Source organism: Akebia trifoliata, chromosome 12 (assembly GCF_017979445.1).
Source record: "Akebia trifoliata isolate Shusen 1 chromosome 12, ASM1797944v1, whole genome shotgun sequence".
In the NCBI taxonomy this organism is placed as follows: domain Eukaryota; kingdom Viridiplantae; phylum Streptophyta; class Magnoliopsida; order Ranunculales; family Lardizabalaceae; genus Akebia; species Akebia trifoliata.
In genome coordinates, this window is record NC_141386.1 from 2277081 (window position 1) to 2293860 (window position 16780).

At 32.2% G+C, this 16780-nt stretch overlaps 1 protein-coding gene across 1 annotated transcript; it reads right to left on the minus strand.

Annotated features, from left to right (window-relative positions):
- Positions 1–8436: 8436 nt before the first annotated feature.
- LOC147388568 (putative inositol oxygenase) lies at positions 8437–13445 on the minus strand. The gene is made up of 11 exons (XM_086419202.1): positions 13287–13445; positions 12254–12356; positions 11193–11274; positions 10872–11076; positions 10603–10662; positions 10443–10495; positions 10132–10254; positions 9982–10051; positions 9805–9883; positions 8741–8822; positions 8437–8628 (listed from the first exon to the last, which is right to left on the minus strand). The coding sequence occupies exons 1-11, from the start codon at positions 13315–13317 to the stop codon at positions 8602–8604; spliced, it is 915 nt and encodes a 304-aa protein (XP_086275328.1). The 5' UTR covers positions 13318–13445; the 3' UTR covers positions 8437–8601.
- Between the last annotated feature and the right edge of the window lie 3335 nt (positions 13446–16780).

The window sequence follows — 16780 nt, forward strand, 5'->3', positions numbered from 1 at the left end:
TGTTTATATTTGGTATTGGTATTTTTTTATATCTTAACATTATTTTGAACAATATAGACTGCTATTATCTAATTCGTTAGTTCACTTGATTCGAATTTGGGTTCATGGTTCATCACTCTAGAATGAACCTCGTTCATAGGGGTAACTGGAGATAGTTCATTTTGGTTTCCTAGAGTGGTTCACTTTTACATATATAATTCAAATATACAAGTTATAGTACAATTATAGTGTTAAAAAAATTAAGTTAAATAAAAATAAATTAATATAATAATTCAAATTTAAATATTATTAATAAAATAATATATATAATAAATTGGTTTGGTTTGTCAACCCAATTAAAAAATTGTTTGGTTCGTCAAACCCAATAAAAAATTGGTGGGTTCGTGGATCACTTGCTTTTAGAAACAGTACACAAACAGGTTCGATTCGTGATTCGGACAAGTAGGAACAAATTGGGTAATATAGATTTAGACTACCTCAATTTGTTTATACAAAGTAATGAATCAATTGCTTTCTTCGATGTCAAGTAGTGATATTATTGTTTTTTTATTTGAAAGTCACAAAACCCAATCTTACCCGTAATTAGAGTATATCTTTTGGCTTGAGCATTTGTTTTGATATTATTCCATATGGATTTTGGGTATTTTGTAAAGATGTACCTAATGCCGAATATGCAATTTGGATCAAATGTTATAATTAATTTTCAAAATGACGAGTATGTCGTTCACTGTTCATCGTCGAAATGTATCACATTAACCAGTGGAAAACTTAAGAGCGGTGAAAAGGTATTTTGGGTACTTTAACTATCTTTTAAAGGTGTGGGAGGCATTTAATTGATAAAAGTTTATAAACTAGATTATTAAGTTGTCATCTAAAATTAAGGGGCATTTATCAAGAAAACCTATCATTAAGTTGTTTTAAATATTTTTTTCCAAAAATTTATCATCAACATTATCACCAAAGCCTTATCACAAGGATTTTAGGGTTGATTAAATGAATCTCATTCCTACATTCCAAGTTATTCAAAGGCATGTCTTCTATCACCAAAAGTGTGTTTGTATTTGCTATCACTATTTTTGTCCATTTTCCTTTACGTGTCACTCTTAGGACACTCAATCTAAATATTTATTCTATGTGTGGTTGTATCCAGCCTTCAACATAATACGTATAAATTATATGACTTGACTTTATTTTTTCTATTTCGTTGCACTCATACTTTTTATTGAACATGTTTATTTATAATTTTATTTTTCTTACTCTTTTGACTCATATATCTTAACATACTAATCTTTAGAGTCATGCTGGAGTGACCTCAAGATTGGACCTCATATCGCACATCTCGAAGTGAAAGTGGATAAGAACCATAGATACTTTTACCCTCATATCTCAAGAAAATCATCTATGGTTCTCATACACTTTCACGTCAGGGTGTGTGATGTGAGGTCCAATCTTGAGCATAGTCACCAAGTTGAGGTTCAAGAATAAGTCAGCAAGGGACAAAGTTGAAAAAAAAGAAAAAAAAAATCGAGAGAAAATCGAAATAGTGTTGAGACAATATTTTTTGTTATACTAAGTGATATTATCATTTATATCATAAAATCTTGTTTTAAAATTAAGAATAAATGATCTTTGAAAAAATCCTTTTAAAATGGATTGCTAAAAAAAAAAATCATTTATTTTTTTTTTTTTGGTATTTAAATCACGACTTTTTCAAAAAGTTGTGATTTAATCGTCAATATTTAAAATCGCCATTTAAACACAATTTTTTAAAAATGTCGACGACTTTGGTGACTACAATCTTTATCTCACTTCAACATTATTCTTATCTTTAATTGAGTTAAATTTATTAACATGATACTTCTTGACTCCCCAACATTCAGCTTCATAAAGCATATATAATCTCATTGTTGTATTTAAACAAAAATTAATTTCAATGATATATATTGATCACATAGCACTCCATAAGCATATCTCCGTGTTAACAATTTAGTTTTAATCCTATGGGCAACATCTTTTTCAATCTCCTCATCCTTATACATGATACAACTAAGATAACGAAATACCCGCTCCGAAGAATTTTTAGATCATCATTTTTATTGACTTTCATACACTTCACATATATATATATAGGGTCGGGTTATTACAACCACCATTACGACCTCCTTTGCAACACAACATTTTGTCTTATATGGAAAAAAATGTTTTGAATGGGCTGATTTTTTGTGAGGATGATCTCTATGGTGAGGAGATCATCCTTGTCAAAAATCAGCTCATTATGAAACTTCTAGACCGTCCAATATTTGTTGAAAAATATAGACTGTCCAATTTTTGTAAATCAATTTTGATGGGGTTAGAAGTTTTGGAATGGGATGATTTTTTGCCAGGATGATCCCCTCATCACAGAGATCATCCTCACAAAAAATCAGTCCATTCCAAACTTTTTTGCCCATATAAGACAAAATGGTGTGTCGCAAAGGGGGTCGTAATGGGGGTTGTAATAATGCCATCCATATATATATATATGGGGACGGTTCCACGGACGTCTTTGAAACCATGTAAGAAAACAATGTTTGTGAGACGTTAGATTTTGAGATAACAACGGCTGAGACGTGTTCTGATGTCATTTTTCAAATAAGAATGTAAGTTTTACAATTTTTAAAAAAACTCCTTAATTTTTTATTATTTTAAACTAACTCCTTCTTTCTATTAACATAATTTGAAAAAAAAAACTCTCTTCTCCATCTCTCTTCACTTTCTCTTCTCTTCTCTCTCTCTCTCTCTATCTATCTATCTATCTATATATATATATATATATGTCTGAAATCAAACAAAACCCACAACAGTTTGGGGAAAACCCACACTCTCTCTCTCTCTCTCTCTCTTACAATTGCTCACCATCCTCCCTTGAAGACGTCAACAGTTTGGAGAAAATCTACGCTTTCTCTCTCTCTCTACCTCTTGATGATGTTCTTATCTTCCTTCTTATATCTGAAAATTGTTTGTGGGTTTCGTTTTATTTCCTTGTTCTAAATATGATTATTCGTTTATGTAGAAGGATGGTGTGCACTTGTATGTTGGGCTTCCTCTGAATACAATCTCTAACTGCAATAAGCTGAACCATGCAAGAGAAATCAAGTTCGGTTTAAGGGTTGGAAGGCATTAAGCTTTCGGTCTGGTAAGGGATAATTGAGAAGGAAAACATGGGAAAGTATGATTGGTCAGGTTACCTTGATCTCGCGAAGATGGTCCAAGATCTGGGCCTCAAGCTTCGTGTCTCATTTTGCTTCCATGCCTCCAAAAAATCATCAATTCCATTACCTCAATGGGTATTCTGAATTGGCAAAGCCCAACCTGATATCTTCTTCACAAATCGATCTGCAATAGGTAGAGAGAGAGAGAGAGAGCGTGGGTTTCATTTGATTTCAGATAGAGAGAGAGAATAGAGAGACAGAAGAGACAGTGACGAGAGAGGGAGTTCATCTTAAAAAAATAAAAATAAAAAAAGGAGGGAGGTGTTGGGAATTATATATAAATATTATAAAGATTGAATTGACGTCTAAAGTGATCCAAGCCGATGTTTTCTCCAAATCCAATGATTGACACCCATTGGTTTCTCAGCAGGTTTCTTAAACGTCACATGAACCGCCCCCTATATATATATATACATATATACACACATCAATTTAATGCATTTTATTAATGTGACCACTTCAAAGGCTCTTATAAAGCCTCCTAATGATCTTCTCCCTCACTTTGAATCCCAAAACAATTATTTTGATCATGTTTGATAGGGAAGTCTAATTACTAACATAAACTCAAATCGCTAAATCCTAATCGAATCAAATAAGTCCTAGTGGTAAATATTGAAAATCTAAATCTAAACCTAACTACCAATTTAAGTTCTTTATATTCCACTACCTTTTAAAGAAATATCATTCTCCAAGTTAAAATTTTAAAAACTAATGGTAAGGTTCTTCTAATCTTCCATTGAAGACAATATGTTCTTGAAGTATATATTTGTAATCTCTAATTCCTCACAAGAAAATAATGTGATTATAGAGTCATAAAAAACAAAGGTGATAGCTTTGAGGAGTTTCCTTCTTAATAATAACCACTTCAAAAGTGTTGTCCTCTAATCTATAATCTTCCCAACATTCACATACTCCATGGAGTTCACATCTTCCAACCCAAGAAAGTAATTTACGATCAATTTGTTACGATCTTGAAAATAGAAAGTGCCTAATATATTCTATGGACATGACCACTTTGAAGGAGCCAGCGTCTATACATTTTGCCTTTTTTCGACAAGGCAAGACCTCAATTGGATTTCTCAAAAATATTTATTATCGCTTAATCTAAATCTCTAAATCTAGACTAAATGTGTAAGTCTAGGTATCCTAATCAATTTGCCAAGAGTCTGAATCTAATTGATCAAATTTTGTCAGAAAATATTCAAAATCTAATTTAAATCCAAATTAACAAATTAGGTTCCTAACACAAAGGTTATTAGAATGGGCAACTTGTTGAAAGGGCTGCCTGGGGGTCCAAAAAAAGAGGGTATCAAAAAAAGTGGACCATTAGAGAAATGTATCACTCCATTCTAAATCCAAAGGTCTATTAAATATACTGCAATCAGCTTATGGGCTCATGGTTGTCCAACCCGATTTGTTGTCTCGCCTCGACACCCATCGACGCCGAGTTGATTCATTTAAGTCATGTAATCTCACACGAGTCAAATCCTTTAAAATCGGGTTTTTACAATCTTATCTAAGATTCTTAAAATACCAGGTGAGTGATATTGAATCTTGGATGAGTGAATGTGATGGGAAATTCAAAATTATTTTCTCACTAGATTGAAACAACTCACTCAAGTCATCTCGATCTTGTATGAGTTTCAAAAACATAAATGGGCTTGTTCTATCTCATATTTTGTTAGCATTGATTTTAATTACATTACATGGGTAGAAATATAATTTTATTGAGAATTCTTAGATGAATATTAAAAAAACCTCAATAGGGTATTTATAGACATTACATCAACCAAGGTATATGAAAACTACCTAATATAAATATTCTACCATATCCTAATTGATATATTTTAAATATCAATATATATTCTAGAATATCCTCCATCACAACCTTCCATTTGTGATGAGATACATTAACAATGATACAGTGTATCTCATGCATCTTATTTTCTAACAACATGAATGAGGAAAGTGAAATCAAATATAACAATCTCAAAATATTGGTTTTATTATTCATTTTTTCTTTTGACAAACCTATTTTTAAAGAAATTGGTAACTTAGTACCAAGTTTTATTTATTTATTTAATTTTTTTACTCGGGATCCATGGAGAAGATGAAAGTAGGATCATGACACAATGTCCTCAATAATTGTCTTTAGTTTATTTGTTTTTTTTTTTTTTTTTTTTCAATATTCTTTTATGGTTTAAAATCGTTTATGCTAAGTTTTTTTTTTGCGGGGCAAGTGGGATTGGTGGTTAGATATTAATAGGTAAGTCATGGTATCAACACTCACAAATCTTAACCAACTTTTAAATCCAATCTTAGTTAAATATTTATTTCTCATCGTTTGGATGACAAGATATATTGCTTCACCTTGGAAGAATAAATCTTAAAAATAATGAGTACATTGTTCACCATCATGAATCGTTGGAGTTGTATCACAACACCCATTGAAAATCGGGTATGTGTGTATGAGTGCACGCTAATTGAAGTATTAAGTTATCACCCAAACATTAAAGGGCACATGCCTAAAGATCCCTATGTATTGAACCATTTTTCCATACATTTCCTCATCCTACTCAAAGAAAGAAAGATCATCGAAATTTTAAATTTATATAGAAGTATAGAGAAAAAAAAAAAAATCCAAGTTTTATTTGTTGAGTTAGAGTTGCAAAGTGGGTAGAAGAGGACATGCAACAAATTTAGAGTGGTATTATTGAAATAAGGGTTAGCAAAGAGAAGATAATAATGTTGGAGGAATATTTTGGAAAGGGAGGTGGAAAAGGAAAGACAATGAAGTTTTTTTATAGGTAAGAATCTTGAATTCACGACCTCAAAGTTATTTTGCAATGTGTCAAACCAACTGAGTTATGGGTCTAAGCTTAAAAAAAAAAGAAAAAAACAATAAAGTTGAAAGAACATTCTTTGGTAAAGAAGAGAAGAGGAAAGACAATAAAAGAGGCAAAGAGAGTGGGTCTACCATTATGTTTTTATTAGATAGACACAACTTGCAAAATGGGGAAAGTTAACTCGATGTTCCACTCATAAAATAACAAGTCTAAAAATAGGGTTGTTAAAGGATCGGGTCTGGATTGGATCTAAGTTGAATTAGGACCAATCCGGTATGGATTGCATCATACTAGATCTAATTGATTCAACATGGTCAAGATATTGGATCGGGTTTTTTAGAATCTCAATTTTAGATTTTGATTCTGATTAGATAAAAATCGGATTGATTTAATTCGATCAAATCTGATTTGATAACAAAACATACATAAACCCCATATTTTAAACAAAATATATAATATAATTAATTGGGATTCATATACTCGTGGAAGGGGAACTCATTTGTTCACTCACAATCTTAACCGTGCAAATATGAAATCTAACAATTGAGACAAGATATGTATCTCGAGAATCCATCACATGTCCCTAAGATTTATTTTTACTGTTGGATTTCATCTTACATAATCAAGATTGTGAGTAAGCATATGGGGTTATTTTCTATGAATCCACGAATCCCCACCCTATAATAATTTACTTAACTTCTCACATTTTTTTGGATCTCAAACTAATCCAAGATGTCATCAAATCAAATCTAACCCTTATGGGGACCCAAAATCCTTGTTCCAAATCTGAAGTCATTAGATGTATCGAACTATGGGTTTGATCTGATCCATTGACAACTTTATTTGAAAATCAAGGCCCCCTACCCACATGTTCTTATATATGTGAAAGACTTGATTCAAGCTTGTTTGCATGGTAAACCACATAAACACAAAAATTTGCATTTACTAAATTTTATGTAGTTTTGAGAGTTGAGTGCTTGGTTGTGTCTAATGAAAAATATTGTGTTTTCTTGGTTACTGTGCAAATACAAAAAATCATAATTTATATTTTTTTGGGAAAAAAAATAAATTCATTTTCCTTTAAAATCTTGTTTTTTCTAAGAGAGAAATGAGAATTCATGTCATTTTAGAATAAATCAAAATATTACAAACAGAGCGTTTTCTCATGGTATTGACATTTAATTATTAACCTGAATTTTTTTGTCAATATATACAAATGAGAAACATCATCTAATGCATCCAAATGACATTATGAAAATGTAGCAAATCTAGTCAAATTGTGTGATAGTTCCATTGTTTTATGATTCAAACAGAAGATGGACAAGATGTCTGTACGAGGCTCATGTGGCAAGAACACAGAACTGCAGATCTTTTTTTCTTATGTATCCTGAAGAAAAAGATCGATGATTTTGTGCCCTTGCCACGTTAATCACGTACAAACTACATATGATATACCACTTGCATTCATCACGACTCAAACAAAAGATCAATTGGGTCCACAAACTGATCACAATATTTAAATTTAGTCTTAAAAACAAGAAATTATAATTAGTTTTATTAAGAGAGGTGCTATTGGCACTCCAACTTTTACTAATTACACTCTAATATTTAAAATTATTTCACGCCTCAATTAAAGATCAAAACACACCATCCAAACACTACAAAGGTTTGCCTCCGATTTTCTTCTCAAGACTACGTGACTTTATCGTACTTGTTCAAACAATTCAACTAGTTGTTTACAATTATGATTAGGCTCATGTAATATCTTAAACCCAAAAAAATAAATATCAATTTTTAAAGGGAAAAAAAACAAGAGAGTTTTTATCGGCACCCCAACATTTTCTTATTCTCAACCATTCACTTTGTATTATTTAACGGAGGACCTCAACAAATTTTTTTTTTCTACACTGGTGATATAGTATATCGGATGAGTAATATAACAGCCCTTTTCATAGAGAGCTTCTATTAATACACCAACTTTTATTAATAACACACCAATCTACATATGAATAATTATGCAATTTCAAAATGATGGGTGTGTTATAAGTAAAAGTTGATGGGTCAATCTCTTTTCTTATCTAATGAAAGGTCTCCCTTGTGAGGATTATAACCAGATCCTACCTGACCCAGACAACTAAACCAAAAGATAAAATTTGTTTTTTTCTTTTGGTGGGTCGCACATAGCAATCACCCTATTACGTGTTCAACATTTAAATGTAGTCATTTTTATTTGGAGGGGCATATAGAGATTCGAAGGTGTGACTTGGGGAGCAAATCCAGTCGCCTTTACCATTTCAACCAACACGTGATAGTACCAAAAAAAAAGTTGAGACAAGAGAAAAACAATAGAGATTTCTTAGAATTAAAAGAAATAACATTCACTCCAACCATAACACACTACATAACACAACATTTTTCCTAAATACTGACAGAAGGACAAATTTATCTTAATCTCATGTCAAAAGGCCATCTTGATCCATCATTCTCAATGCTTCCTTCAACCTTCACCATCTCAGTTTTTGTGGGAAATACTGCAACAACATTCTTTTATTCTTAGAACACCAAAAAGTAAAAATAAAAAATAATAATAATAATAAATAAAAATAAAAAACAAACTTGGATAATTTTTCAATTGTTACTCACCTTTTCAATCAAGGATAGGTAGTATGGCTTGACTTTTTCAACATCAATTCTAACTTTGCTCTTGCTATAGAGGTCGTACTTGCTACACATGATTTAAAAAAGAAGAAAAAATTAATCAGTTAAAGTCTATTGCTCAATTGAGGCAGTGTTGCTTCCAATCGAAGTGCTTTTATTAGAATCAATTTTATGAGAATCGTGATTGTGCAATTGGAACTTGGAATCGATATTCATGAATTGTTTTTTAGGGTCTAAAACGGTCTTTTTTTAAAATATATATTAGATTGTGTTTGAACGATCATAATATCCTTTAAATTACAAGAGGAGCATTATTATTGTGCATTAATAATAGATACTTAGAGATAAATGGGAGATTTCAGAACAATAAGTGGTTAATGCTTATAGATCATGTGTTTGATACCCAGTATGAGCATTAATTCCTCAGGGGCCACCCGCGAGAGAACACCCTCACTTACCTGGTGCGTGTGATGTGAGGGCGTTGGATGTGCCCCAGGACTAGCCCTTGGACAAGACCATGTTCTACGGACTAGGTAAAGCCCAAATACGAGCCCGATCCCCTATCTACGAGAATATCCGGTTATTCAAAATAAACAAAAAGATAAAAGGGAGAAAATGGATTTGGGGATCCTAATTGTTGGATACAATGTGGCCATCACTTATCACAAAAGAAAAAGAGGTGACTGAAAATGGATTCACACCCTAAAATCGTCGAAGATAGAAGAGGATGGATAAAATTGTGGGCATTTTGAGATATATTGAATTGGAGAACTAAAACCTTCTTTCATGACAATATTAAAAGAAGGATAAAATAAATAAATCATTGCCAATTTGGGGAATATTGAAAATTTGGGGGACAAAACATTATTTACATGTTGGGTTTGAGTTGAATGATTCTATCCCATTTTTTGGCTTCCTACTCTTGTGGGAAGCCAAAAGTCGAGCACTCATCAAACCCAAACGCTTTTTTGATGGTTTAGATGTCGGAGTCTAGCTTCCAAATGCTACCTAATTACAAATCTCTATAATAAATAAGTGAGATAACATACTTGAATATTTGCAACCACTTCAAATTTTCGACATCCTCCTCGTTCATTAAGTGTCTATATGCTCCCGAAGTATGTAAAGCTGCAAGATCAAAGGGTGGAAATGTTTGTCAATTTAATTGAGACGCCAAACTTATAATTAAGATATTTAGAGGAAATAATTGGTGAATTACTACTTACGATAAAAAGAATGGTATCGAATGATGAACAACGCGGCGGAGGGAAGAGTTGTCTTGTTTTCTTTGGCAACCTAAGTATAAGAAGATTCAATTAGGCTAAACTCATTTCATATCTTGAGATGTAGAAGCTCACAAGGTATGAAGGACGTACCAAGTACATATAGTCATCGTGTCCCCATGACATCATTACATTGTTAAGCCCGCAATGTTTGTCGTAGATTCCATACTTAGTGTTGTAAGCAGGGTTATTGTAATCCGGATTGCCCTTGAAATACTATAGTAAAATTTATGTTAGTCGATTGTTTATAATCACACACACACAGACACACACACACACACATATAGGAGTTTATTAAGGGTTGTTTGGTTTGGATTCTAGAATCAATTGGATTTTGAAATCCGATATTAGAATCTAAAAGTCCTAACCAAACACCCTTTAGTGTGCCTTGGAATAAGAAAGACCTTGTGATGAACTATTGATTCGTCAAAAGCGCACCCAACAGGGAATGTGTCACCTGCAATATGTATCATCATGAGTTATTGGAACAACATAAGTGATCACAATAAATAAATAAATAATAATAATAATAATAATAAATAAATAAATTGAAATAGTTCTTACCCACAACAGCCCATTGAGGAAGCTCTCCAAAGCTAGGATGAAGAAGAACTTTCCCTAAATCTGAAAACCAATCCAAATTACTTAGGACTCATTTGGTAAAGAATTGCTTTTAACAGAAGTGTTTTCATATGGAAGAAAGTATCTCTTATGTTATGTACTAAAGTAGTGTTTGGCTACAAGGTTAGGCTTGACCCGATTGGACCTTACCTATATGTAAATTGTGTAATGGTGTTTGGATGCAACTAAGGAATTGGATTTGAACTACATACCATGGATAAGGCCAGTGAGGTGCAACCAATCTTCATTAGGATAGTCTTTCCTAATAGCTTCGGCGGTCTGCAACAAGTGTTCGATCTGAGGTTCATCCAAATCAGGATCACTCTCGTCCACAAACTCGTTCAAAAGATCGCAACATTCCCATATGCTCATCTCTACTCTGTTCAAATTTCCGTACTCCTCTCTCATTCTTTTTACCTACAATCGCACGTTGTCCATGAACACATACTCAATACGATGGCTCGAAACTACTCAAACATGCGAAGAGTAGTTGGAACCGTTAATACGTAATTTCTCTATCAGATGTTGCTTACAAAATCAACTGATTGGTTAATGTGATTCGTCCGATAGAAATCTTCGACGTTGTCCCTTCTTTCACTCTCCACATTGTAATCCCTGTTGAACATTTTAGTGTCAGTTTTTTATTTTATTTTATTAAATCTCGTTCGAGACCGAGACGACTTGTCAGAGTTGTCTTGGTATCGTCCAACAATGAGACGAGTTGACAGGTCATCTCAAAGACATGGTTTATTCTAATTCTAAGACATTTTTTTTAAATCTCGTCCGAGACAACTCAAATAAATCGAGTCAAAAAGAATTTTAAAACCATGGTTACAATTGGTATCCTGTTTGATCAAAATATTCAGTATTGATGAATGATGTATGAATGTAAATAAACCTAGATTGGCTTGATCAGATCAATCTAATCCAAGCCCATGATCAAAAGTACTAAGTCCAAGCCCAAGCATGCCAAGCCCATTATATAAATGGATTTCATGTTTAGGCCCAAACCATTCCTTGTGTCATAATGTTGTAAGCCCAAACCAAGGCCAAAAGTGGATCAAACTCTGGCATATCTTTTTCATATTAGCCCACCTTGGTAGGGCTGTCAATGAGTCGGGTCCAGATCGGAATAGAATCGATTTGGTACCAATCTGATAAGGATTCGATCAGACCCAGCACCGATTCGATGAGCATCAAAATGGATTTTTATCGAATCTCAATATTATGATCCAAATCGGATTAGGTACAAATCAGGCCAAACCAATTTTGATATACAAAATCTAAATAAAATTCATACATTTAAACAAAATATATAATATAATTATATACTTTCTTGGGTCTTATCAGATCGAGACCCTATCGGATTGATTTATAGTTGATCTAGAACCGATCCTTAGATCTTGGATCAGAACCTTATTGGAATCCAAATCCTTGATCCAGAGCCGAAGTTATCAGATCTGGATTGGACTTCGGGTCTAATCCGATCCATTTACAACCCTAATGCTTGGTAAGCATGCAAATCACTTTAAATCAGCCTAAATACAAATTTATGCAAAATTTTGTAATGGAAATGGTTACATAAGCTAAATACCTGAATGTGTGGCCAAACGAATTTGCTCCGGGCACCAGAAATCCGCCATCTAACTCCAATTCACAGGGATCACTGTTGATTTTCTTATCCCCAATTTCATATTCTGGAACAAAATTAATTCCAATTAAATATCAATTATTCTTACAAAAAAAATCAACAAAATCATGGTTTAATTAGTCTGGATTATAACTGTCCACATAACAATTATCTTAGTAATCTTTACTTTATTTTACCATTATTTACCATCTTTTTTTATTAAAGTTCTGTTTGGTACGGCCGCAAATAATCATAAATCCACATAAAATAAAGATTTGTAGGTCCCATATGCTTGATTGTCCTTGCAAATTGTCATAAATTTTCATTGGATGCTTCGCTGTCTTTCGTAAATTACCGCAATTTTTTTTTTAATTTCTCTTTATTGGGTGTGTGGATGAATAGTCTTGAATTCACAGCCTCAAAAAAATTTCATTATAATATGACAATCGATCGAGTAATCTGATCCAAAAATATTAGAACTATTGAGCAATTTAGGCCTCATTTTATATGTGATACTATCATAAGAAGTATTTTGTGGATAATTTGATGATGGATCTGAAATCGTACTCAATCATTAAAATACGAAATCTAATGTTGGAGATAAATCACATATCCCAAGGACACATCATGTATCCTTAGGAGATATTCCAACCATAGATTTCATATTTTAGTGGTTGGGATTTTTTTTAGAGTCAATGGCTCCCAACCCTTCTATAATAATATAGATGATTTGGTCAATGATTTGATAACTTAAAACTTTGTCGAAGGTATTCAAATCATTAAATAAATATAATTTTTAAAAAAGGTATTCTCTTGAAGAAAAAAAAATTATAACAAAAAACACTAAAAGTAAAAAAATTGGTTTGATCAGCTTCAGCTTCTAATCCATTTTCAACTTTTGCATTTGATGAAAAATGAGAAAATAGAACTACGACCGACAAAAAAATTAAAATCGTAAAACGCATTTTCAAAATTTAAAACACACTAAAAATCTTACCAAGATGAGGCTCTTCAATAGTAATAGTCATCTTCTCAACCAGTTTCCAAACAAACCCTAGAATCTATCTAATAAATAAATTAAAAAAAAAACAAACAAACCCTAGAATCTTAAAAGCTAAGAGAAAGTGACAACAAGGGTTGAGAGAGAGGGTTTGATAAAAGCAACGTTGAAACATAGGGTATTTATAGGTCCCATGGAGTCCTTCCATAGAAATTGTGAGGGCTAAAAGTCCTCCTTTGGAAACCTAAGTTTCTATTAATATCTTATATCAAAATAAAGAAGAAGCTGAGTAAGAATATTGACTTTATTGAAAGAGTGTCGACAAAGATGTTACAATGAGACAAACAAGTAAGAAAATGATTTATTTCCGGACGTTAGGTACAATCTATGTACATCTAAACCGTTGGATTGTTCTTGAAATTCGTGTTATGTTGATCTCATGGTTAATCTAACGATTCCAAAGAAATATAATTTTAAACGGTTTTGATATTTTTTTTGAGATTTAATATATGAGCCAACCTTTTTAGGGAAGCTGACTCAGCTTTACGTGGAGAGCATATTATAAGATAACCATGGGACCCACTAACATGGCTTCTAGCTTGATTCAATTTGACAAGTTGCACATTTTTTTTATTTATTTTGGTAGATGAAAAGGATGTGTGCTATGTTTTGTGCCTTGTCTTCCGTTTATGGTAACTTTGAATTTGCTTGAGGTAACTTTGAATTGGGCATAGGGATTAGTGTTGTCAATGGATCGGATTAGACCCAAAATTCTATCGATGATTTGGATATCGATAAGGATCAGATAAGATTTTGATTTGATATCTTATTGGATTAATTCTGAATCAACCGTGTCTTAATCTAACAAAATGTGAGAAAGTATATAATTGTATTGCATAATTTATCCAAGTGTGTGGAGTTTATTAAGATTTTGTATATCAAATCGAATTGAATTGTGTGAGATTGAATCTCGTATCGCACATCTTGACGTGAAAGTGGATAGAAATCATAGATGTTTTTACTTGTATCTCGAGGAAAGTATTTATGGTTACCTTACATTCTTATGTCAGGGTGTGTGATGTGAGGTCTAATCTTGAGGTCACTTTAGCATTATTCAATTGGATTTGGTTTGATACGGTTGTTATTGAATTTTGTTTGGATTCTTATTGATATTGAGATTTGATAAAAGCTTGATATAATAAAAGCTCAATTTGGTCCTTATCAGATCAATTTCAGCTCCAATGTGATGCTTATCGGATCAATTTTGCATATGATCTGATCCTTATCAACATGGTACCAAATCGACCCAAATTCATTGGCAGTCCTAGAAGGGACTATACATCCAGTATTAGCATATGGATTTTTGATTAATTTTTAAGATATCAATCGAAACTATCATACTTGTTTGATTTCGAATATTATTAATTTTGATTTCAACTATAAAAAAGTGGAACCTAAAGTAGTTACAAAAAATCATGGATACCCATGAATTTCAATTCTCAAGAATCAGTTATGATGAAATGTTTTTCTCTCAAATGATAGTAGCATTCCATCTTCTTTACATGCAAGTCTTTTCTATCACAAAATATGAAATACTATTTACGACAAATCATTGAAGAGTTTCTTTTTTTCTCTGTTCTTTTAAGTGTATACATTAACCATAAAAATATCAACAACGTAATTACAATTTATTTTAGTATATATATATAACAAAACTAAAATTCATCTCCCCCCCTCCCCTGCGTGAAGGTTGAGGGTTCAAAGGTGGAGTCTCAAAATTTATTTTTTTAAATTAAAATTTTATCACTTTTTCCCTAGGGGAAATATGCTAATTTTTTTATTTTTTTATTTTTATAGTTTTAGAAGGCCACATGCACCAACCACCTTACATGTGTACAACAATTAAATATAATCACTTTATATGGAGGGATATATAGAAATTCGAATGTATGACTTTGGGAGCAAGCCCAATCACCCTTAACATCTCGGCTAGTCTCTCGTGGTGGGAAATATGCTAACTTGTTTTAGAATTTCAATGAGGGTTTTCATATTCAAAGAGAACATAAAGTTCAGAGATTGCAATCTTGATTTTCATAGATATAGATGGTGAAAGGATCTCATCATCACTTGTGGATACAAGCAATCTTACCAAGCCACATAAATTATGTATCATGATTTTTCTTTATGATTTGTAATTTATTTTAGTTGTTATCATATAGTTATCGTACGATCAACTAATTCTCGCGAAGAGGAATGCTCATGATGAAAATAAAATCAGATACGAACTCATTCTCTCAATACTTAAAGACATGGCTTTAGACATAATAGAATGGATGAACATGATTTTCAGACGACCCATGAAAGCTATTGGGATATGACTTTGTTGTTGTTGTTGTTGTTGATATTATAACAAAGAGAACAAATAAGTTAAAAGTGAAGGTGTAACTAGTTTATCGAACCAACGTTTATAAACTTTATACATGAAGTTGAATTCCTACCTAAAATATTTTGTAAAGTATTAAAAAGATAAAGATTTGGGATGGCAAGAATGACGGTAGAGTTTTCAATCTATATATCTGGTATTATGTACCACAAACATTTTATTGTGGCAAAGATAGTGATGAAAGTGATTAGTTTTCGTCATACATACATTAGTAAATTACTAGAAACATTTAAGTTGAAGGTCCTAAATAGGTAACAGACAAACTCAAAAGAATACTGATGGAGATAGTAAAAATAGATATAAACTGACTCTTAATAGCAGAATACTCGACATTGGACTAATTGGAGTGGGGCAACGTGATTCATTTAACTAACCCTAAATCTTTGAGATGAGGTCATTGTCATATTAATAAACTATTCAAGATATACATTAGAATAAAAAAAAACATATTGATGGACACTTAGACTTTCAGAATCGCACGAAAGTCATAAATCATTAAAGATGAGAGAAAAAAGAAAGAAAGAAAGATGAAATCTCTTCAAACATAATTTTAGTTTCAACTTTTGTGGGAAGTCAAATGTGATTTGGATGAAAGAATATCCATTTTTAAGAATCTCTTTCACCTAATATACTATGCACCCTTCACCATCCATGATGCAAAAGTTGCTTTCTTATAGTTTATTTGAAAAAAATGCCCAATAATTATTAGAAGTGCTTCTACCTTTCACAACAAAGTACATTTTAAACATTGCGGCATCAAACAACCCATTTCCCAATCATAATTTTTATAGAAATAATTTGAAAAATAAAAAAATTCAATGGAAGCACTTCAGCTCAAAGCATAAATCTCTATCACACATAAGCCCACCAACTTATGCTAATGCCACCCCAAGATGTGTGTTAATATGAGGTGATTTACATTCGAATTGGGGTGGCGTTAGCAAAAACTGGTGCGGCAATAGAATCTTTCATATGGAAACATGTTTCTTCTTTCAAAGACAGTTTACAAGTGTATTTCTTTTGGGGACTTTAATCGAGGAAAAACCAA

Coding starts and splice junctions, on each gene's coding strand:
- LOC147388568 (XM_086419202.1), bottom strand. CDS start 13,317: ATGACTATTACTATTGAAGAGCCTCATCTTG. Junction 11,275..12,253: donor TCGTTTGGCCACACATTCAG/GTATTTAGCTTA, acceptor AATGTTCAACAG/GGATTACAATGTGGAGAGTG. Junction 8,629..8,740: donor ACCTATCCTTGATTGAAAAG/GTGAGTAACAAT, acceptor ATGTTGTTGCAG/TATTTCCCACAAAAACTGAG.